This window comes from Equus asinus, chromosome 1, assembly GCF_041296235.1.
Source record: "Equus asinus isolate D_3611 breed Donkey chromosome 1, EquAss-T2T_v2, whole genome shotgun sequence".
NCBI classification, from domain to species: Eukaryota; Metazoa; Chordata; class Mammalia; order Perissodactyla; family Equidae; genus Equus; species Equus asinus.
The window spans coordinates 194700070-194724114 of NC_091790.1; the positions used below are offsets into that span (position 1 = coordinate 194700070).

General features: G+C 39.4%; 1 protein-coding gene across 4 annotated transcripts in view; it reads left to right on the forward strand.

Annotated features, from left to right (window-relative positions):
* The window catches only part of MGAM (maltase-glucoamylase), a 186717-nt gene that overhangs the window by 66399 nt on the left and 96273 nt on the right, over positions 1-24045 (forward strand). For 3 of the 4 annotated variants that reach the window (XM_070514928.1, XM_070514921.1, XM_070514931.1), the window contains 14 exons: positions 1704-1838; positions 2542-2629; positions 3458-3596; positions 4434-4567; positions 4702-4736; positions 4827-4943; positions 9120-9268; positions 9872-9956; positions 11060-11116; positions 15555-15679; positions 16773-16861; positions 18221-18270; positions 18865-19035; positions 20820-21739. In XM_070514928.1, the coding sequence (XP_070371029.1) occupies positions 1704-1838; positions 2542-2629; positions 3458-3596; positions 4434-4567; positions 4702-4736; positions 4827-4943; positions 9120-9268; positions 9872-9956; positions 11060-11116; positions 15555-15679; positions 16773-16861; positions 18221-18270; positions 18865-19035; positions 20820-20897 (1452 nt within the window). In that variant the 3' untranslated portion in view covers positions 20898-21739. Of the gene's footprint in view, positions 1-1703; positions 1839-2541; positions 2630-3457; positions 3597-4433; positions 4568-4701; positions 4737-4826; positions 4944-9119; positions 9269-9871; positions 9957-11059; positions 11117-15554; positions 15680-16772; positions 16862-18220; positions 18271-18864; positions 19036-20819; positions 21740-24045 lie in introns of those variants that run through there. The other variant, XM_070514933.1, reaches the window with a different exon arrangement.

The following is a 24045-nucleotide window of genomic DNA, read 5'->3' on the forward strand; positions in this document are numbered from 1 at the left end:
CAGCGGGAAGCCTATGAAAAGCAGATTTCCGGGTCTGAAGCACAGAGACTTAATTCAGTAAGTCTGGGGGGATGTCTAGGAATTGCATTTTGGTAGCACACAATGCATTGTGATAAGCGATCCTGGGGCCAGACACACAGGTGGATACAACACGAGTTGAGGACAAGGGAAAGTGAGGGCAGAAGCAACAGGGCAAGAGTTGAATACAGAGAAGAGTGAAGTGAACCAGCACCTTCGAGAATGGCAGAACACTTTTCACTTCATGGGTAAGGGTCATCAGAGCAACTTTTAGTGAGGTTAATAAATCGAAATTGGTCAAATTTCTCACTTGTATCCCACATGAGATTCAGTTATGACTCAGACATGGCTGGCATTGACTCTGTTTATTCTAATTCTCCATCCCTCTCCCCTACCCCATGTTTCTAACCTTGCCTGACGTGGAACACTCTGTTTCTGTTGAAATGTTCTCTTCTTCTGGTTCCATGTTTCTACCTCTATTTTCTAACAAAAAGGCATCCTTGGTATGCCTCCTTTTCATGAGATTCTCAGTGATGTGGCTCACTACTCTCTCACTTCTCTGTGAGCGGGAGCCCTGCATTCTGATCCATTTCTGTTTCCTTCTTTGTGACCTATTTTTGCCTTTTAACTAGACATATAGTTCCTACTTGCCTTTTTCTATTGTGTATAAGAGCTGGGGGTTTCCTGGACCAATTTCTCTTTCTGTTGTTCCCCCCATCCTTGCCACGAGCATTATTTAGCTCTTTAACTCTAAAAATGCACTGATGAACATAGAGGAACCTATTCAGTGAAACATACAAAGGACCATAAATTTTCATAACAAGCAACCTGGACTATATAGAAATTTGTGAATGTTTTCTGCTGCTAAGTGGTGTGACTTCACAATTATGCACTGAGCATTTATCTCATGTCAGGTCCTAAACTAAGCACTGTCGAGGAATACAAAGATCAACCAGAAGAATACAAAACAAGGTCCTTGGTCTCATAAACCTTACACTACAGTTAGGGAGTTATACATTGGATCCACTTTCCAGGTTAAAATAAAGACACAGCTTTTATTATTTGAGGAAGATAAAGAGAAGGGGAAGTTGAAACTTCCTCATGAATCCTCCCAATTTACTTGACACACAATAGCAGTTTTCAGGTGATTCTGAAACTATGGAATACACAGATGCATACTAGTTAGGTAGTCTAATTTAACGAAATGCAATCTTACCTCTCACTCTCTTTCCCCAATGGGTATGAGATAGGAGAGGATTACCTGGATGTTTCTGTCCAAACTGTTGACAATGCATCTGATGTCTGCCCCTTTCAAGCTGCAGTCTCTCCCTGGCTCATGCTTTGTCTTTGAGCAGTGCTTAGGAAATTGCAGGACAGAAGTTGAGTGTTGGGTGTCTAACACATGAGATAGTGAGTTCAGGGTGTTGATTGCTACCATTCATGTTGATACAAAGAGGAACAGTTCATGGATGCTTTCTAAATGCTAGAAAGGCATCTAATTTGTGCTAATTTCTTTTCTTTGTGCTCATTGTATATTAAATAAGCTGAAAACATTAATTAGTCTCTATTTGGATTATCCATCATCATATAGTGCAGAGCTTTGCATGAGTTACTCTCTCAGGAAATGCTTATTTGCGGTCTAATATATTTTTTTAGGACAAATAAATTATACTTACTTTTTATAGCTATACCGAGCTTATACAGCCTTCCCAGACTTTTTCCGTAATTCAACTGTCAAGTGGTGGAAGAGGGAGTTTGAAGAACTATACAGCAACCCACAGAATCCAGAGAAGAGCTTGAAGTTTGATGGCATGTGGATTGTAAGTGTGTGTGTTTGTGTCTGTACATGTGGATGGGTGCGTTTCTATCTTTGTGTGTCTAAGCATTGGTATCACTGACCCTTAATCAAGGAGGATAATAATCATCCAAAAAAGACTTGGACGTATCAGGCTGCAATTCCTCCAGTCAGGAGTAGAGCATCCCGGACACTCCTCATATCTTGTATCTTGCCTGAAGTTCCTGCTGTAAAACTCCAAGGTGATTACTAGGAATTCCTTGGATCTGCGCCTTGTCTCACACTCTGAGGAAGAATTTTTTTTAAAAGATTTTATTTTTCCTTTTTCTCCCAGAACCCCCAGTACATAGTGGTATATTCTTAGTTGTGGGTCCCTCCAGCCGTAGCACGTTGGATGCTGCCTCAGCATGGCCTGACGAGTGGCGCCATGTCTGCGCCCAGGATCCGAACTGGCAAAATCCGGGGCCGCCGAAGCGGAGTGCGCCAACTCAAACACTTGGCCACAGGCTGGCCCCCGAGGAAGAATTTTTTTAAAAAACCCTCTAGCCAGTCATTCTGTAGGGCTTAATTGATATTTCTCATCAATTCTCAGATGGATTTGATGAGTCTCCCTGGGCTGGTATCTATAGGATTGCTGGATGCTGAATGATTTATTCATCACTTGTCTCTGAGTTGATAGGATATAATTATTTTAAAAAGTAAGATATGTCTATATTTGACATTTCTAGGACATGAATGAACCGGCAAGCTTTGTGAATGGGGCAGTTCCTCCAGGCTGCATGAATGCCACTCTGAACCACCCTCCCTATATGCCATGTAAGGACCCTTGGCCTTCTCTACTGGCAGAGCCATGGCTACAAGGAGTGACCCCTGCAAAAGCCCAGCAGTCAGGGGTTTATCCTGACTGGTCAGGGCACATCCTCCTTGGGGCTCTGGTTTTTGAGGTGCTAAAGACGAGTATGCTTCAAGCACTTTACTCAGTTGGGTGTGTGCAAGTTTCTCGCCCATTGGATAAATTTCTTGAATTTGTTCAGAAAACATTTAACAATGGTAATGTCTCCAAAGGAGTCTACAGCTAAGTTTCTTAAATCTTCAGGCTTATGTTAATTCTTCCACAGGAATTTGTTGTGCCACCAACGGGCAAAAAGTAGTGATTTCCCCTTATCACAGAGTCAATGGACTTTGGGGTTATGCTCATGTTCATATCTTGGCTGCAGAAATTATACTCTCTGTGAATTGTATGACCTTCAGCAGATTACTTGATCTTTCCAAATTTCAATTTTTTAAAACTGTAAAAAGAGGATAATGATATCTTCTTCATAGAATTATGATAAGAATCCCATGAAACAATTTGCATGTTAAAGGTCTAGATTGGATCCTGTCATGTAATAAGTATTTGACAACTGTGTGTTCTTCCCAATGCCCCTGCTTTCTTCTGGAGAACATTCCAGGGGACTTGATGTTGAAAACACCTGTGGGTGCCATTGCGGCTCAGAGCCAAGCACGTTCCCATGTCCCTGGGGAGGAGAGGGACCTATTTAGGGGTCAAGTTAGTTTTAAGATCCAGAGTCCAATCCCTTGAAGAGAGGTTAGGGATAAACAGAATCAGAGGTGGCTGTTATATCACTAGATCTTTGTCCTCAGATTTGGAGTCCAGGGACAGCGGTCTGAGCAGCAAGACCCTTTGCATGGAGAGTGAGCAGATCCTGCCAGATGGCTCCCGGGTGCGGCACTATGATGTGCACAGCCTGTACGGGTGGTCCCAGACCAGACCCACATACGAGTGAGTCTCCATCTCCCATATCCAATGGGCACCATCTGCAGTGACAGCCAGTGACTGATGAAGCTTCCTTGCTTTTCCTTCATTGCCCTTTCCAAGGCCAATGGGATGTTGATTAAAATTATGTAACAGTTCTTATTTATTAAATAAACACTCATGAGGATGGAGCCAGGCCCAGTGATCATAGTTAGGAGAACAGATTTAAATAAGGCATGGTCCTGCCAGTGAGAAACTAATAGTCCTGGTAGAGGAGACACCAGCAATGATTACACAGTGCAGCTGATGCTATAGTAACTTTAGTTATAAGAGGCATAGAGAACACAGAAGACTGGACATCTCTTTCCTTTATTTAAAAAATGACTCATCTCTATTGGGATTTGTTTTGGTCATTTCTGTTGGATAGCCAACTGGTATTCTACTGAATCAGCACTGTTACATTTTGTGTGCTCAGTCAATGAATAGTATGAATTGTCCTAAGGAAAGCCTTATAAAGGAATTCACATTTTTCCTCCCCAAATATATAAAAGTAAGTACTGAATAAATAAATTATAAGATTTAGTGATTACTTATTACTTTTAGTGGATCCAGTGAGTTTATTACATGATGAAGTTTTTTGTAAAACATAAATTACTATCTAAAGGCACAACTGTCATTATTGTCTGTATCATCTGGAATCAGTCAGTGGGGACATCATTATGGCTCAGATTTCCATATTCCCTCTAGTAATGCAGGAAACATTTTGTTACTATGCCCTAGGCTCAGGAGCTCTGGGAGGAGAAGCTCAGTGGCCTTTCCTCCCCTGCTCTTCCCTCAGTCACCTCCTTGTTCCCTTCCAACCAGAGCTGTGCAGGAGGTGACGGGACAGCGAGGGATTGTCATCACTCGTTCCACATTCCCCTCTTCTGGCCGCTGGGCAGGACACTGGTTGGGAGACAACACGGCTGCATGGGACCAACTGAGGAAATCTATCATTGGTGTGTGGGCTTATTCCTAGGGGCCTCTGCCAGTGGGGAGGGCAGTTAGGATCCTCCATAAAGGGTTCTTGGAGGAGAGAGGAGGAGGCAGGTCACGAGTGCCCTGTCTGACACAACTGTGGTTCTCATTGCAGGCATGATGGAGTTTAGCCTCTTTGGCATATCCTATGTAAGTGTCCTTTGAATCACTTCTAATCAAGCAGATGATGACATCTTTCAGAAACCATCAACAGGCTCGTTTTATTCCATCTTGTTTCAGACAGGAGCAGATATTTGTGGGTTCTTTCAAGATGCTGAATATGAGATGTGTGCTCGCTGGATGCAACTGGGGGCCTTTTACCCCTTCTCAAGGAACCACAACACCATTGGGACCAGGGTAGGACATTAGCTCATAGCTCCACAGTTTGGTGTCACCAGGAACACAGCCCTCAATTTTAAACTACAATTAATGCAGTCCGTATTCCTCAGAAACATCTTCAAAACCATTAAACCATCATGTTTCTTTTTTTAAAATTTGATATACTTATATATTGTGAAATGTTTACCACAGTAGGCTCAGTTAATATCCCTGTCACCTCATATAATCACCATTTCTTTTTTGTGGTAAGAACACTTAATATCTATTCTCTTAGCAACTTTTAAGTATATAATATAGTATTGTTAAGTATGGTCACCATGCAGTACATTAGATCACCAGAACACATTCAATTTATAACAGGAAGTTTGTACCCTTTGACCAACATCTCATTTCCCCCACCTGCCAGCGCCAGATAAGCACCATTCTACTTTCTGTTTCTATGAGTTCAACTCTTTTTGATTCCACACACAAGTGAGATGATACAATATTTGTCTTTCTCTGTCTGACTTATTTCACTTAGCACAATGCTGTCAAGGTCCTTTCATGTTGTTACAAATGGTAGGATTTCCTGCTTTCTCGTAGTTGACTAATATTCCATTTTATGTAGGTATGTATGTATATGTCTATATATCCACACACCACATCTTCTTTATCCATTTACCCATGAATGAACATTTAAGTTTTTTCCACATCTTGGCTACTGAGAGTAATGCTGCGGTGAACATGGGAGTGCAGATATGTCTTCAAGATATCGATTTCATTCCCTTAAGGATATACCCAGAAGTGGGATTTCTAGATCATATGGTATTCTATTTTTAATTTTTTGAGGAACCTCTGTAGTTTTCCATAGTGGCTGTACCAATTTACATTCCCACCAACAGTGCAGAAGTGTTCCCTTTTTTGTACATTTTCACCAACACTTGTTATCTCTTGTATTTTTGATAATAGCCATCCTAGCAGGTGTGATGTGATACTTCACTGTGGTTTTGGTTTGTATTTCCCTGATTATTAGTGATATTGAGCATCTTTTCGTGTACCTGTTGCCAATTTGTATGTCTTCTCTGGAAACTAGAAATCAATAACAGGAGGAAAACTGGAAAATTCAAAAATATGTGGAAATTAAACAACCAATGGGTCAGAAAGGAAATTTAAAAAAACACCGTGAAACAGAGGAAAATGGAAACAAAACATACCAAAGCTTATGGGATGCGACAAAAGCAGTTCTAAGAGGGAAGTTTATAGTGATAAATACATTAAGAAAAAAGAAAGATTTCGAACAAAAAACCTAACTTTACACTTCAAGGAACTAGCAAAAGAAGAGCAAACTAAGCCCAAAGTTAGCAGAAGAAAGGAAATAACAAAGATCAGAGCAGAAATAGATGAAATAGAGACTGGGAAAACAATAGAAAAGATCAGTGAAATTAAGAGCTGGTTCTTTGAAAAGATAAAAAAAAAAAAAAAAGACAAACCTTTAGCTAGACTTCCTAAGACAGAAAGAGAGAAGTCTCAAATAAATAAAATTATAAATAAAAAGGAGGCATTATAACTGATATGACAGAAACACAAAGGATCATAAGAGCTACTATGAACAATTATATACCAACAAATTGGACAACCTAGAAAAAAAGAGATAAATTCCTAGAAACATACAACCTGCCCAAACTGAATCATGAAGAAATATAAAATCTGAACAGACCAATAATGAGTAAGGAGATTGAATCAGTAATCAAAAATCTTCCAACAAAGAAAATCCAGGGACCAGATGGTTTCCCTAGTGAAGCCTATCAAACACTTAAAGAAGAATTAATGCCAGTCCTTCTCAAACTCTCCCAAAAAATTGAAGAGGCGAGAACACTCCCAAACTCATTTCACAAGACCAGCATCACCCTGATACTAAAGTCAGATAAGAACACTAAAAGCAAAGAAAACTACAGGCCAATATCTCTGATGAATATAGATCCAAAGATTCTAAACAAAATAGAAGCACACTAAATTCATTAGCACATTGAAAGAATCACACACTGTGATCAATGCACGTGAATGCAAGGTAACCCTGGGATGCAAAGATGGTTCAACATATGCAAATCAATAAATGTAACATACCACATTAACAGAAAGAAAGATAAAAATCATATGATCATTTCAATAAATGCAGAAAAAAGATTTGTCAGGGGCTGGCCCTGTGGCTGAGTGGTTAAGTTTGCATGCTCTGCTTCGGCCGCCTGGGGGTTTGCCTGTTCAAACCCTGGTAGCAGACTACACACCACTCATCCAGCCATGCTGTGGTGGCATCCCATGCAGAAGAACTGGAATGACTTGCAACTAGGATATACCACTATGTACTGGAGCTTCAGGGAGAAAAGCAAAAAGGAAGATTGGCAATAGATGTTCTCTTAGGGCCAATCTTCCTCACCAAGAAAAAAAAAAAGATTTGACAAATGCAGCATCATTTCATGATAAAAACTCTCAACAAATTGGATACAGAAGGAATGTACCTCAACATAATAAAGGACATGCGTGATAAACCCACAGCTAATATCATATTCAATGGTGAAACATTGAAAGATGTTCCTCTAAGATCAGGAACAAGACAAGCATTCCCACTCTCACTACTCCTATTCAACATAGTACTAGAAGTCCTAGCCAGAGTAATGAGGCAAAAAACAGAAATAAAAAGCATTCAAATTAGAAAGGAACACGTCAAATTACCTGTTTACAGTTTATATGATCTTATGCATAGAAAATCCTAAAGATGTCACCAGAAACTATTAGAATTAATCAATGAATTCAGTAACATTGCAGAATTATAAAATCAACATACAAAAATCAGTTGCATTTCTTTATACTAACAATGAAACATCTGAAAAAGAAATAAAGAAAACAATTCTATTCACAGTAGCATCAAAAAGTGACAAAATATTTAGTAATAAATTTAACCAAGGAGGTGAAAGATCTGTACACTGAAAACAGTAAGACACTGAGGAAAGAAATTGAGGAAGACACAAATGGAAATTTGTCCCATGTGCATGAATCAGAAGAGTTAATATTGTTAAAATGTCCATACTACTCAAAACCATCTATAAAGTCAATGGCATTCCTATCAAAATTCTAATGGAACTTTTCACAGAAATAGAAAAAGTAATCCTAAAATTTGTGTGGAACCACAAAAGACCATGGATAGCCAAACAAGAAGAACAAAGCTAGAGGCATCACACTTCTTGATTTCAAACTGTATTACAAAGCTATTGTAATCAAAAAAGTATTGTACTGGCATATATTAGATGCATAGACCATGGAACAGAATTGAGAGCCCAGAAATAAACGTTTGTATATACTGTCAAGTAATATTTGACAAGGGAGATAAAAATACTTAATGGAATAAAGACAGTCTCTTTAATAAATGATGTTGGGAAAACTGGATAATCACATGCAGAAGAATTAAATTGAACCCCTTTCTTATACCACCCACAAAAATTAACTCAAAATGGATTAATGACTTAAATATAAAACCTGAAAATGTAAAACTCCTAGAAGAAAACATAGGGAAAAATCTCCTTACTGTTGTTCTTGGCAATGGTTTTTTGGATATGACACCAAAAGCACAGGCAACAAGAAACAGAAGCAAAAATTAACAGGTGGGACTGTATCAAACTAAAAAGCTTCTGCACAGCAAAATAAACAATCAACAAGATGAAAAGGCAACCTGCAGAATGGAAGAAAACATTTATAAACCATATATCTGATAAGTGGTTAATATCCAAAACACATAAGGCACTCATACAACTCAATAGCAAAAACCCAAACAATCTGATTAAAAAATGGGCAGAGGAACTGAATAGGCATTTTTTCAAAGAAGATACAAAAATAGCCAACAGGTACATGAAATGATTCTCATGTTTCAATGAATCATATTCCTCAGTGTTCTTTAGATTATTCTTTTTGTTTGGGCAGTATTGTAACAAATATATCCCCAAAAGAATGTCTTGGGGGAAATTTTCTTAGCTGTCCTGGGAGAGCTTCTGTGACCCCTTTCGATCTATTAAAAATTCTATTAAAAATCTTCTGTGAGTCTCATCAGTAATCATCTTTGGTTTAGCTATGTGTGATCTTCATCTGGAATGAACGGTCAGTGACCTCATTAAGTCCCCCAGGTCCCAAAGAGTGAGCTCTGAACACTCTTCTTTTCTCCTTTAGAGACAAGACCCTGTGTCCTGGGATGCTACCTTTGTGAATATCTCCAAAACTGTCCTGCAGACCAGATACACTCTGTTGCCGTATCTCTACACCCTGATGCACTTGGCCCACACGGAGGGCAGCACTGTTGTGCGGCCTCTTCTCCATGAGTGAGTGTCTAGCTGGAATCCCAAGGACTAAGGGATAATTTCATTCTATATGGTGGCAGTTCTAATTCTTCCAAATTAAATTAGAGACTTGATTGCTTTTGCCATAAGCTCTCTAGGCACAGATCATACATTTTTACTCCTTTTAGCACAGTGTCAGTCACACCCTAGGTCTTTGATAAAAGGCTATTGAATTTTAAAAAGTTCTCAAAGTGATACAATATAGCACAGAGTAATTTCTTTCTAATATGGGCCTGTGAAGACCTACTTATCTTTTGTAGCAGCTCAGGTCATAAGAGAAGCCATTCCAGGGGTATATTTGAAGGATGAAGGCCATTCTTGCATTTCAAATGTGTCATTGGTAAAAAACATGAAGCTATTTATAGGTAAGAACATGTCTAAATCCAACCATTTCTGGAGTTTGAAGAACATGACTTGTACAAAGTGAGTATGTACCTGATTAAGGTAGACGTAGGCAAAGAGTAAAGGATGGCATGGAATGCAGCTAGATTTCTGACTTGATTCTGAACGTGAAGAGTTTCTTCAAGGCTTTGGCCTGGATCCCTGTTGGGGTCCTGATTGTGGTACCCTGGTTTCCCTTTCTAGGTTTGTGTCAGACCAGGTGACCTGGGATATAGACAGTCAGTTCCTGCTGGGCCCAGCCTTCCTGGTCAGCCCTGTCTTGGAGCCTGTGAGTATGGAGGCCTCTGATGAATAGAGGATCCCAGCTGTGAGGTTGGTGGATGGGGTGAGGAAGAGGCCTGGTCTGGTGAGGGTCCTGAGATGTGGTTTCTTATTCTGCCTCTGACTCCTCTTCTCCCTCTGAGCTGAAGTCCATCATTTAGATGTTCTGGTCTTTGGCTCTCTCATCTTTATTATCATTATCTTTTAAAACATTTTTTGTGAGGAAGTTTGACTCTGAGCTAACATCTATGACAAACTTTCTCTATTTTATGTGGGATGCTGCCACAGCGTGGCTTGACGAGTGGTGCTAGGTCAGCACCCGGGATCTGAACCTGCGAACCCTAGGCCGCAGTAGCAGAGAGTGCGAACTTAACCACTACACCGCCAGGCCAGCCCCAGCTCCCTGATCTTTAAAACCAGCATAATTAATGCTGATTCATTGGACAATCAAGAACGAAAAAATCTTAGATATATTTGAAGATGGAATCATTTCTTCATTAATGGAAATAAGGAGTATGGGTCAGGTGGGGGAAGTATTGTAGAGAAATTATTACAATCATCTATCACCATTAAAACAGAACTTTTCAGAAAGATTGAACACTGTGTAAAATCTTGTTGCTGCTGACTAGCTCTTCCCTTCCTCCTACAGGAGGTCCTTAGGCAGCCACTTCTTTACTTCCTCTATTGACAATGAGGCTTCTGATTAAAATATCAGTTAATTGCATTCTCCCTAAAACTTATTGCACTAATCATAATTTCTGAAGTATTGGCACCATAAACCCAAAAAATTTTCTTCTGCCCCAGACCCAACCTCAGTTTGTTTTTTTAGAGAGGTTATTGGTAAATTTATAAGCAAATGGTATTTTTTTTCCCCAAAGACCTGGATCCCAAAGGGTTTTATGGAAGCCACTAGTTTTGAGTAGGCAAATCTCCCCTGTTTGAGAAGCAGGAAGGGGAAGAAGGCTTCCCCAATATTGCTGACCTCGAGAGAGGTGAGACATGTGGGTTCAAGGCCATCAGTATTGTTTTGACTCCTTTACTAAGCAAACTGATTACTCTGCCCTAGCTAATGGAGCCCACTGCCTATGCTTTGTGTGTGTTTAATTTCAGAATGCCAGAAACGTCACTGCATATTTCCCCAGAGCCCGCTGGTATGATTACTACACGGTAAGTTTTTCTTACTGTTTATACAACCTGGGAAAACAGTAGCGTGCACAGGCTTTAGAATCTGACAGACCTCGGGTCAAATTCGCCTCTGCAACCTACCTGATGTATGACCTTGGACGAGTCATTTTAACCTTGTAGCCTCAGTTTTCTCACCTCCAACTGGGGGAGACCACTTCTCTCACAGAATTGTTGTGAGATAACACATAAAGGCATCTCCCTTGGTGCCTGGCTTCTCGTGAGTGTTCTTTACATGTTAGTTTTTATGTTTTCTTATATGACCAGTATTCATGGCACTGTATAACGACAGATACCAGTAAACACTTGAAATTGCACTGTAGACTATAGTTTTTATTTATATCCTCCCTGATAGACTATAAGTTCATAAATATTAGAGGCCTTTTCCTCTCTGTCTTTTTATTAAATACCTCCTTGTACAGCATAGACATTCAAAGAATTGCTAAAGGTAATTTCCCAAGGTAAGTGGAGTCTTAAGCATTACGTGAAATGCACACAGAGGTATGAGGCCCAACCCTTGTGAGCCGGAGCAACACAAGTGAGTTTAGAAATGTAGAATGAACACATCATTCTGTCATATTACTTTTCTGGGCTAGTCTGAGCCCCAGAGACTCAGCTGGGAAAACAAGGTCTTCCAAGGAAGCTTCAAGGCAGTGTTGTCTTTGCAGGGACACAGACAAGTTAGAGTTTGATTCTAGAGGAAGAGTCAAAGGGGGTGCTTCCTCTCCCTCTAACCAGGACTCCTCTTCTGACTTTCTGAGGAGATCAAAGCAGAGGACTGGACATACAGCAAAAGAATTACAGCAGGTGGGCGAGAAGCAGAGCGTGCTCTGGCCCCTCTCCACCAAGGGGTTTTTGGTGGCATTAGGTGAAAACTGTGCAAGCACAATGAAAATTTTGTTTCTCCTCTTCTTTATCCCATGGAGCCTTGAATCTGCCTCCATTTTTTTGCTGGCTAGGCCTGTCCTCTGGGTGTCAGTAGGTTAAGACTCTGCTATGCGCTCCCAAACGGGCTTTCCTGAAGGGAACAGCAAATTTTTTTTAAGAAAGCCTCACCGTTGTCCTGAGTTTGCAGTGAAATTGCCAGTATAAAGTATTTAAAATTTTCACAGATATTGGCAAATTGCTTTCTGAAAAGGTTTTATCAGCATCCAGTCCTACCAACAGCTTACAGAAGTGCCACTCAAAGACACTTAACATTTTGAAAGATGAAGAGGAAAGATGTTTTACAGATGGTAGCAAAAGCATGGAAAAGTCTTGGACTTGGTAAACAAGAATGGAGACTTAGGCTCTCCACTTGGATCAGATGATTTAATTCAAGCATTCAAGCAGATCCTTTTTTCTTTTTTTTTTGCTGAGGAAGATTTGCCCTGAGCTAACATCTATTACAGTCTTCCTCTATTTTATATATGGGTCACCACCACATCATGGCTGACAAGTGGTGTAGGTCCATACTTGGGATTCGAACCTGTGAACCTGAGCAGCTGAAGCAGAGCATGCTGAACTTAACCACTATGCCACATGGCCAGCCCCATCAGATCCTATTTCTGAACTGAGTTTCTTTGTTGTTACTCAGATTATTATATGCTTACGTGAGGCAGGAGTTTATGTATAATTCATAAAATTCCTGTTTCTAGAGTTAGTCTAATTTCCGTCTCTTCCATTCAACAGAACGTTACATTAGCCTAAATTTCCATCTTGTCTATACAAGAGAGCATACCCAGCATGTGTTCCACTCCACTTGTCTTCTGGTAGTTATCTGAATTTCCAGCCAGAGAAGATGCATAAATATATCTAACCAGAATCTTTAATATAAGTTGGCAAAATTACAGAAACAATTTACATTCCCATCAGCACTTGATGGAAGTGTTCATCTCCCTAAATCTTTGTCAGCTTCGATTATTAGGTTTTTTTTTTAAATTTTTGTGTTCATCTTTGTAGCACTCTTAAAGGCAATGTGGACCCTGATGTTCATCATTGATTTGATTTGTAATTATCTTTGATGGGCCATTTATACTTCTGTGAACTTTCTATTCTTTTGCCAGCTTCCTATTAAGTTATTTACACTGTTCATACTGATTTTTAAAGGATATTTACATGTTTAAATTAATAACACTTTGCCATATTTGTTGCAAATACTTTTCCTCTTTTTCTTTTTAATTGTTTATAATTTTATAGAGAGTTTAACTTTAATATAGTGAAATTAATGTTTTAAGTCACTGGAATGCATTTGGTGAATAGTCAAATGTCAAGATACAGCTATTTTCCCCCGAATTGTCACCTTTCCCAGTATTTTGCTTTGCTAAACTTCCGTTATCATATGCTGTTCTTATCTATGCTAGAATTTGTCTGAAAGGTTTCTCTTTTCTTTTCTGTTTTCAGTTTGTTAATCTGTGAATTGTTTATTCCGTCAGTAGTGAACATTTTTAATGACTGCGTGTTTATAGTATTTACTGCTTGGCCTTTAGTTCCCGCTTGTTTTAGGAAGTGGCAGCTGCCTTGAGGCAGGACAGGCTGATTTCCTTCATTTAACTGGAGGGGTCTGCAGGACTGAGGCTCTGATCTCCCTCTCTTCTCTCAGGTTCTCTAAATGAGCTGCAAAATCAGCAGTTTACAGCTGTTTGGGGGCCTGTCTCAGTCAGGCCTTTGTGATTGAGCATGCTATGAAGCATTTTTCTGTCCATTCCCCTCTCCTTTCTGTCGTAATGGGCACTGTAGTTTGTAGACTTTATTTGGGAGGGAGGAGGCATGGAACTATTCTGACATGTCTTATTGATTACCTATTTTTATGAAGGTAAAGAGAAGACAATGTGTATGAATCAAAGTTTTTATCTACTTCTGGTCATTTTGTTTGTTTCTTTACAGTGTAGAACATATGTTGGGTTTTTAAAATAGTGGTTCTCAATCATAATCAATGCCTATGCAGTTGATGGAAATTACCCTGTACAAAGGCAGGTTTGGTTGTCTTTTCTTATTTTAATAGTGCTGTTTTTAGATTTTATCTTATCATCATATCTTTACGTATATTTTAACAGAAATCTGTTAGGCTAGCCTGGTCAGAAACTATGTAAAGGAAAGTAAACAAGCTTGTAACTTATATGATATTGAAAATGAAATCATGAGAAGATTAAAATCGTGTCATATTTAGCCATAACGTATAGTAGAATGGAAATATTGAGACAGATAAAGAATTTTAAAGGAAGATAACTTTGACAGTTTTAAATGTATCAAGTTTCACTTGAAAGTAAGATAATCAGTGGAGGAAAATGTCCAGAATTCATAAGATATTGGAGTAAAGTGTCATTAGAAATAATATAGTCTAGTTTTCTCATGATATCGTTGATAAAACCGAAGAAATCTAGAGATATGGGGCTGGAATTTTTATAAAGTCCTGTAGACTTTGGAGTCCTGAGGCAGGCCCGTGAAGCAGAGTCCCCCTCAGGGAAGGTGGGACTAGTCACTGTGCTTCCTTCTACCACCTACGTCTGCAGTTGTTTACAGGTTGATTCTGTATAAAATGAAGATCAAGGACCAAAACTGAAGGACTGTTATGGTAGCTTTGTTCCTTACCTCTAAAGTAGTGATTCCCAAGTGAGAGGATTTTGCCTAGCAGAGGATATTGGCAATGTGTAGAGACAATTTTGGTTGTCACCACGTGGTAGGGGGTGGGGGAGATGCTACTGGCATCTAGTGGATAGACAGTAGTAAGCATCCAAAAAGCACAGGACAGCCCCCAAAGCAAAGAATTATCTCGCCCCAAATGTCCATAATGATGAAGTTTAGAAGCTCTGCCCTAGGTTGAGAAAACGTGATAGGATTGTTTCTTAGGCATTAAGGTTTATGGCTCGGGGTGAGAGAGCACTTCTTGTCACACATGCGGCAAGATAAAGATGTTAAACATAAAGGAAGATATAGTGAGTTAAAGATAAGAATTTGTAAAGTAGGTCAACTTACTTTAATCATTTCCAGCCAGTAGGAGTCAAAGGTCTTAGTTAAGTTGGATAGGGTGGGGAGCGGGGGCAGTCAAGGGAGGTGGAGAGAAAGTGAAAGAGAAGGGCTAGAAATGCCATTACAGGGAGTGTATCAGGAGCCAACAAGAAGTGAACAGAAGGATTGCTCAAGAAGTGCTCTCTGACAGTGAAATGGGATGTGGAGTGAGGGTAGGGTGAGATACCTGCTAGGATCTCATGTAGTATGTACTGTAAAAACCCTCAAAGATGAGGGGTCCTGACGTGAATCATAGCAGCAAAGCAAGACTCCACTCAGCAGCTGGGTGAATGTGGGAAAGTGTAATAACAGGTGTGTGCTGAAGGATCATGAACAGGCAGAAAGCTGAGAAGAGTGGACAAGATGTTTGGTAAATGCCTTGTTCAGGGAGGTGTGTTCTCTCCCTCATCATCTCTTACCTTCTTCTGGCCCACAGGGTGAGGACATTAAAGCAAGGGGAGAGTGGAAGTCCTTGCCAGCCCCTCTTGACCACATCAATCTTCATGTCCGAGGGGGCTACATCCTGCCCTGGCAAGAGCCTGCACAGAACACCCACTTAAGGTGAATGATGGGGCCAGTTTTCTCCTTTACATGCCAGTTAGCCCAGATCCTGGTGAAGCCCACTGATTTTTAAGCAGCACCCTCAGGCCCAAAAGCAATTTTACTACACATTCTTGTTTGTTTCTTTGTTTGTGTGTTTTAACCTTTTCAGAACCTCCACTCTTTGAATAATTATTAACAACTATTTTAGATCTAAGTGGGTGAGATGATGGGTCTAATCAGTGACAGTTGAAGTGGAAGTCAAACAGGGGCCACCATGATTCATGCTAATTTTAGAAAACCATCTGGCCTTTAATTGACTCTTTTCTAAGAAAACTATTGCTGGAAAAATGTGTAGGTCATATTGAAACTGATGCCCGAGGGTGAGATTCCTCATAAATAAGATTTAAAATTCTAGACCTAAGTATGTATACTAATTAATATTAGCTAGCATCAAGTGAATTCTTGCTCTGTGCCTAGAGCTGTACTAAAATGGAGATTTCTATTCAGACATTATCTATTTTTCTTAACAAAAGGAAAAAACAAACTCTATGATGTAAGTACTGCTCTCATCCCCATTTTGCAGATGAGCAAAGAGAAGCTTCAAGAGGATAAGTGATTGGCTTTGAGTCACAGAGTTAGTAAGTAGTTGAGCAGGGACTAAGATCCACGCCTGTCTGATGTCAAACTAAAATTCGTAGAGCCCTGCTCACTTGAGTCTAAAACTTCAGTCAAAAACTGAAGAACTCAGGACATCTGTAAACAGAACTCACTGTACATTTGTTTAGGAAATTAGGTCATGGAAGGAGGAGGATCAGAGCCGCAGGGTTTTTCTCACAGTAGGGAAAGGAAGGAATCCAGTGAGTTTGCTCGTGGTTTCCTGTAGAGCTTATAGAACCATAAAGGAAAATGCCCCTGGATTGAGTCATTCCTGCATTCCTGAAATGAAGACATACGGTTAATGGAGACAGAACTAGAACTAGATGACAAGTCTCTTGAATCCTAGTACTCAGTCTTTATACCATGAAGCACTCCCTTTATGTTTTTATGAAAATCCTTGGTTTCTGGCTGTGGTTTTGTGTTTAGCTAATGCCTCTCTCTTACCACACTGCAGCCGTCAGAAATTCATAGGTTTCAAGGTTGCATTGGATGACGATGGGACTGCTGAAGGTTGTCTCTTCTGGGACGATGGGCAAAGCATTGGTGAGTAAGGTTGCCTTGAATTCATGTCAATAGCTTGACTAGGCTCCTGGATACTGTTGACTAGGTTCCTGGGTATAGGCCTGCTTTTTTCCTTTTAATATAAAGACAATTTTGCATTTTTGAATATAGCCATTTGTTCCTTTTAAATGTATAATACATATTGTACGTGATCCTTATGCCTCATGTAAATAAAGCTTAATTGTGAATCTCTAACCATTATCCAACTGTACCAATCCACTGTGGAAGACAGTAGTATAGGAGCCACAGGGAAAGTTTCTTTGTAGCCAACTGAAATTTACTTCCATATGGTTTATGTTCAAGGGCACATTCCAAAATTACATGGTTTACTGTCACAGTAAGAGAGGCAATGCCTCTATCAGCTATGCTATTTATTTGGTGGAATTTTCCATTAGGCGATTACTGAATTGGTACACTCTCAGGAGGATGGGTCAAGTACCATTAGCTATTTCTAGACTAGTCATGTCCAAAGAACTTTCTGCAAGATGCAAATGTTCTATATCTATGTTGTCCAATATGGTAGCCATTAGACATATGTGACTATTAAGCACTTGTAATGTGACAAGTGCATCTAAGGAACTGAATTTTTTAAATTTAATTGTAATTAATTTAAATTTTAATAGCTACATTTTGCTAGTGGCTACTATCCTGGACAGCACAGCTCTAGAGGATAGCCAATGCCGTCTGATTGAATGGGAAGCAAATTAGAAAGAAGCTGGCATGTGGGGAAGAGTGAGAAAGTCACAAGGGCAGGGCATAGGGTGGAAACACCTGTAACAAGGCTCTGGTTAGTCTGCCTTTACTGGATATACTGAGCTTCATGTTCTCCTGGGACTTGTGGCATAAACTAAAGATAAAGGACGAGGATGTCTTTTCTGTGGTTTTCTTTGCTCTCTGGAGATCACATTTGAAAAATTGCCTAATAGCTCTCAAGATAAACCGACCAAGACATCAGTCTTGGTGTTTGTGATGTGGGTGTACATGCCTGTAAGTGCACATATGTGTTCCTCTAACAGAAGGAATCTGGAAATTTGAGGTGACTATGAAGATGTTGGGAATGGTAGACCACAAGGAAGAGAAGTAGATTAAGAGTACTGTTAGGAACCCACATTATTTGAGGTGACTCTGTCAGACAGATGCATCTATACACATTCATTTCAAACATTTTGTGTAAATTGAAGTTTGGGGTAGAGTCTGACTAATCTCACAAAATGGAACTCTGTAAAGAAGAAAAATAAAATAAAAACCAAAAATCATCCCTACTTTCTCAGCCAAGACAAGTAAGCAATTATAATTCCAGAGCAAAGCTCCAGATCACGCTTACCTTGTTGTTTGTTGCAGATACCTATGAAAAAGGACTCTATTATCTGGCCAACTTTTCTGCCAGCCAGGTGAGTGTGACTGATACTATGAAGGGAGAATACAGTTCTGTTGGCTTAGTGGGATGATGGATATCATGAGGCATAAAGTACCACCTAGAATTCCCTCTCTGCTCGTCTTACTAATTTGCATCCTTCCTTTCCTCTAGACTGCAGATAGAGCTTTAATATGCTCCCAGGAAGTTTTCTGTGATTAAATCACTCATGTTTCATAAGTAACTTAAAGCAGTTCACCAAGACACAGATGGACAGACTGTTTCTGTTATTAGCCCTTGTTCCTATGTTGCCTTGGAATGGTCTGCACATTTTATGACTTCTCCACATGTGGAATCTAAGATTTCTGATAGCTGAGACTCTTTGCCTCCTTAGAGTTCAGAGTGATTCTAGAGACCCTGCAGGTGCTTAGCCAATGCAAAATTAATGATAGTTGGCAACAGGAGATAGACTGGTAAAATCATGGTCTCTATTCTCTGTGGACACAAGATGGTGACTCTGAAATTAGTTGTCCTACTTCATGATCTACATTTGTACCTAAGAAGAGGTTGGGAAAAATCTGATTGAGTTTTGCTATTTTTTCCTCTATTTTCTTTTATTTCCAATTGACAGAATACGATGCAGAGTCATGTAATTTTCAACCAATACATCCTTGACACAAACCCTTTGAAACTGGGCTACATTGAGATCTGGGGAGTGGGCAGTGCTCCTGTTTCCAATGTCAGCGTCTCTCTGAGCAGCACAGTTATAACACCCGCCTTCACCTACAACCCTACAACACAGGTTTGTGACCAGTGAAAAGTCCAAATGGTATTTCCCAACCCTGAGATATCCAGTGCAATTCCTGCCTGCTTCCCTTCCAGATGATAGCCTCTCCTGCAAAGCCCTTCAGGAAGCCCTCTGTGTTCAGTGGGTCAACAGTGAACAGCATGGGGATGAAGGGAAAGTTCATGGGTTATCATCATTTGGAATTGAGTGTCTGGATCTTTATTTTCCATGTATATCTTCTTGTCTGCAAACTTACATAGAACTTGTCTTTACTCCTTCACCTCTGCCTCAGAGATCTACTTCCAAAACAGTTTGAACTACCATATGTCATCAAATATAAGATACCATCAGTTAAAATTGCTTCGTTATTTCATGTGCCACGAAGAAAGAAAAAAGGATTAAAAAAGTATCATGCAATGCGATCATATCATTTAAAATTTCTATTTTAAACATATAGGAAGCTTTGTAAAATTTCTTTACACATAGATTTTTATCATTTTAATATTTTAATGATAGTACAGAGGGAATATTGGGTGGAGATACATGGACATTGATAAATCTGTGTCAAAATAATTTAGAAGAGGTAAACTCTGAATGTGAATAAATATTAGAAATACCTTAACCAATTTGTATCCCATATTTTTTACTATTTAAATTTTTATGTAAATATTTTAAATTATTTTACTATTTAAATATTTTATTGTTTTATTTATTATTATTTAAAAGAAAAATGCATGGCACGAATTGGTCAAAGTATTTCCTCTGTACTATCAGAAGTGGTGGTGATACTTCAGTTCATAGAAATTCTTTCATTATTGTCTATAGGATTTTCTCCAAAGCCACTAATATGCTTTAAATAAGTTTTAATCCTAGCACTTTCTTAATCTCACTATCAGCCAGGATTCATATTCTTTTCTAAAATAATCGCTAAGTGGTTTGCAGTCCATCCATTCATAATACCAGTAATAACAATGAAGTTCATGCGTGCTCAGACAATAACGATTGTCATGAGTGCTGCTCAGGTCACAGTAATTCTAAGACTGTTGATTGCAAGACACAGTCTGATTTCATGAATGCTATATATGCAAAAAATCTGTGTCTTGGAATTAACTCTGTGTAGTGGTTCAACACTTATCCTCATGGTAAATGGCATCTTTCCTTGTTGGCTTACATCTTACTTTTTCTTGAACAATTTTTATTTCCTAATCTTTCCTGATTACAAGGCTTGAGACAAAGTTTTCCCCTCAGTTTTGTATTTTTTGTTTCTTCATATTTGTGGTTTTCTTGTCAACCAACTTCCCCAAGTTTACTGAGAGTTCATAAAGGATTTTGCCCAGTTTTGTTGCTGACCAACCCATGGACTGACACACAAGCTAACTACTGCACATGTGGTGAAGCTTTATGGAAAGTATTTGCCTAGAAGAAAGCTGAAATATCGAACTCTTACTGGGCGTTCATCAAGGTTCTCTGAGGGAATGGAAGGAGGAAATCAAAGGAGGGCTCTTGGGAGTGGAAATGAGGACATTTTCTCCAATTTGTCTGTGTAGTTGTCCCTCTGCAGTGGCTGCATGTTGCGTTATTTAGGGCCCTGTTTCTTTTCCCTATCACTGAACAATCTTTGTACTCTAGGAATTAAGAAACACCCTCCTCACCTGAATATCTGAGGGTAGTCTGACAGCAAGGCAATGAACTGTGAAAGTATCAGAGTGTCATGCAGACCATGGTTTGTATCTGATTTGTTTGAGTGCAGGAAATTTCAGTCACCAAATTCCCAATACTTTTCCTTTGGCTCCCAACAGGTGTTAAACATCGATGTGACCAGCAGAGACATCAGCCTACATAATTTCATCTCATTGACATGGAGCAGCACTCTGTGAATTTTTAGAGCAAGATCCTAATTATGAAAGGCTTTGAAACTCCTTGTACATCATACCCATAAAATTACTGTGTGTTGCTAATTGGTTCAAGCCCAATATGGTTAAAATATTTCATTAATTTTGTTGTATGTTTTGTCTGTGTCTTAGCCCTGTAATATAGGCAGTAGGGAAGTGTAAAATATCTATGGGGTACCTTAATGTCTCTGTGCGATCAGTATGGTACTGATGACTCATCATACAACATTTGTTGAAGATGCTCTGGGCCCATGATGGCGTGTGTGTGCATGTCTATGTGAGCGTAATCAGGGATTGGGCGCCACTCTTGGTAAATACACAATAAAAAGATTGCCAGGACAGTTCCAGGCTCTGGAGCTAACTAAACCCTCAAGAAAATATCCAGAAAGAATATCTGCTCATTGATTATAGAGAAAAAGGGGCAATATGATGAAAGCATGACATAAGAGGAAGGAGAAGCAAACACAGGAAGGATGAGAGGAAATGGACCACGAGGATAAAAGTGATCACGACAAGCAAGAAGATAACTTAAAAATATCAGGAGTAGTAGCCTCATGGGGAGGTGAAAGGAAGAGCCAACTCACCTGAAAGAAAGAGGAGGGTTTGGGGAAATGCTTAGCTATAGGACTGGGAGGAGGATGAGATTTAAACAAGCAAAGCTGAAGGCAGGAGTTTGAATATAAAAAAATAACTTCTTTTTGCAGTGGTGTGCTTTGAAATTTGTCAGTCTTATTTCTATACTCTGCCTGATGTATATAACCACAGTTCCCATAAATGCATGAAATTTATATGCCAGAGAAAAATAAAACAAGCAAATTTATCAGAGATTTTGAATCTTGTGATATTTTGACTCTCACTTTGGGATTAAGGCTGTTTCTCGTTCAGCAAACCCTTGTAAGCTGGTCTTGTCCTTTTTGGCATCAGAGTCCATGCAGTCTAATCCACCAAGAGAATGCTCAGATTTATGACTATCCACCCTTCTTCTTGCACCTCTGGCATGGGTTTTTCTTAAGATTTAGGTTTGTGGACATGTGTACTTGGATTGTTGTTGTTTTAGTCATCATAGCAGTTTCTTAATTTGGTAAAATATCAATTCTGGAAAAAATAGAATTTTCAACACTGTTGTTTAAAACACTAGATGGTTGGGGCTGGCCTGGTGGCACAGCAGTTAAGTGTGCACGTTCCACTTTGGCAGCCCGGGGTTCGCCGGTTCGGATCCCAAGTGCGGACATGGCACCCCGCTTGGCAAGCCATGCTGTGGTAGGCATCCCACATATAAAGTAGAGGGAGATGGGCACGGATGTTAGCTCAGGGCCAGTCTTCCCCAGCAAAAAGAGGAGGATTGGCAGCAGATGTTAGCTCAGAGCTAATCTTCCTCAAAATAAATAAATAAATGAATAAAACACTAGATGGTTAAAATTTGGGTTAAAGAAATTATATATTAGTGTTCAACAAGGATATTTAATTTTAGTATTACTTGAAAATCAGTGTGTTAGAAATGCATGTGTTTACTTCCCTATGTCTTTTTTTCTTTTTTTAACACCAGGAAGCCAGGGTCTGCTTGCATACTCATGTGTCAGCTACGTAAGGCTAGACAAACAACATTGTTAAATTGGCTTAATGTTCTAATTATCAAAGTAAGGGGCTTGTGGCTGAGGGCCTGAGCTAACTATGCAACTAGTGAAATGTGGAAAAGTAACAATGGAGTCCCTTGATCAAAGAGATGGGGAGCTTGTCAGCTCTCCTCTAATCAACCCAGGAAGGCTACCAGGAGGCAAGCATTATTTACTTCATATTCGAGAAATATTTTATTTTGTCATCGAAAACATATTGGTGGAAATTGGCTCTGGCTGCCACAAAATGCTCAAGGAGAACTTTTGTGACTAGAGAATCCTGATTGCCAAGGCCCTGAGTGAGGCATGAGGAGTGTGCAACATTTCTGGTGTCAAGGACCCCATAGTCAATCTGGTGAACCTATGGAACCCCTCCTAAAAATGATCTGCTTAAATGCGTCAAGTACAATGCATGCTATTTAAAAGGAATTCTATTGTATATCAAAGTACACTTATCCAAATATTAAAAAATGTAATAGAGTAATATATGAGGTGATTTTTAACTATCAAAATTAAATAAGATCTAGCAGTGGGACTGATAATGTCATAATTTCAATGTGATGATATTGATAAATGATATTTTGAGAAATCTATTGCAGTTTCATAGTGTGATATGAAAATATCTGATTCTATTTTTGCAAAACTCATGTGCTGCTAAAATAACTGTGCTCTGTTGTCTACATTCATAATCCAAAGAAATGCTAAATTTCAATTATAAATTAGTGAAAAAAGATGTAATTTTCCTATCTATGTTCACAGATTGCCCAAGTTATACCCCTTGGATGTCTGAGGAGCTTAGTTCAAGAGCTCCTAGGTGAAGGCATGTCTGCTTCCCAGACTTCAGTTTAACAACTCAGACCCTACGCAGCTGTAACAGTTGCAAGAGTTCCCAAGCGTCAGACTGTCACCTGTCTCTTGAATTCATTCCTATTTTTGGCTTTTAAGCAGCCAGTTCCATATGGACGTGAAGACCATTAGTCTAGAATTAGAAAGATTCTTAGCAGATCTGAGAAAGAGGGTCACTGGAGGAGTTGGGTCTGTGGCTCCCTTAGTTTCTTTCTCTGGAGCAGAGTTGTTCATCTCTAAGTATAAGGTTGCATCTCATCACAGGTCTTAGATCCACTGGTCAGGGCATTTTGTGCTGCTTTTGTTTGAGTGACAGAAATTCAGAAGCAATCTTTAGGGTCAGGAGACTTGGTTAAGTCACATTGTCTCTCTGAGATCATGTTTCCTCATCTGCAAAATGCTGGATTTCACAGACTAGAGCTGTGATTTCCAAACTATGGAGCTGCACAGAGCCCCAGGACTCTTCATTTCTTTCTAGGAGTGGGGAGAAGGTGGATTGGCAGGGATCAGAGCACCACACCCTGGCTTCAGTTTTTCACTTATTTACGCACTGGAATTCTATTTGAATAAAGAAGTTATCATATTAAAAATTTAAATAGCTAATATTTTCCAAAAACAAAAAAAAATAAGTCAGAAGAGTTACATTATTTACATTTTTGCACATCTCTTTAAAA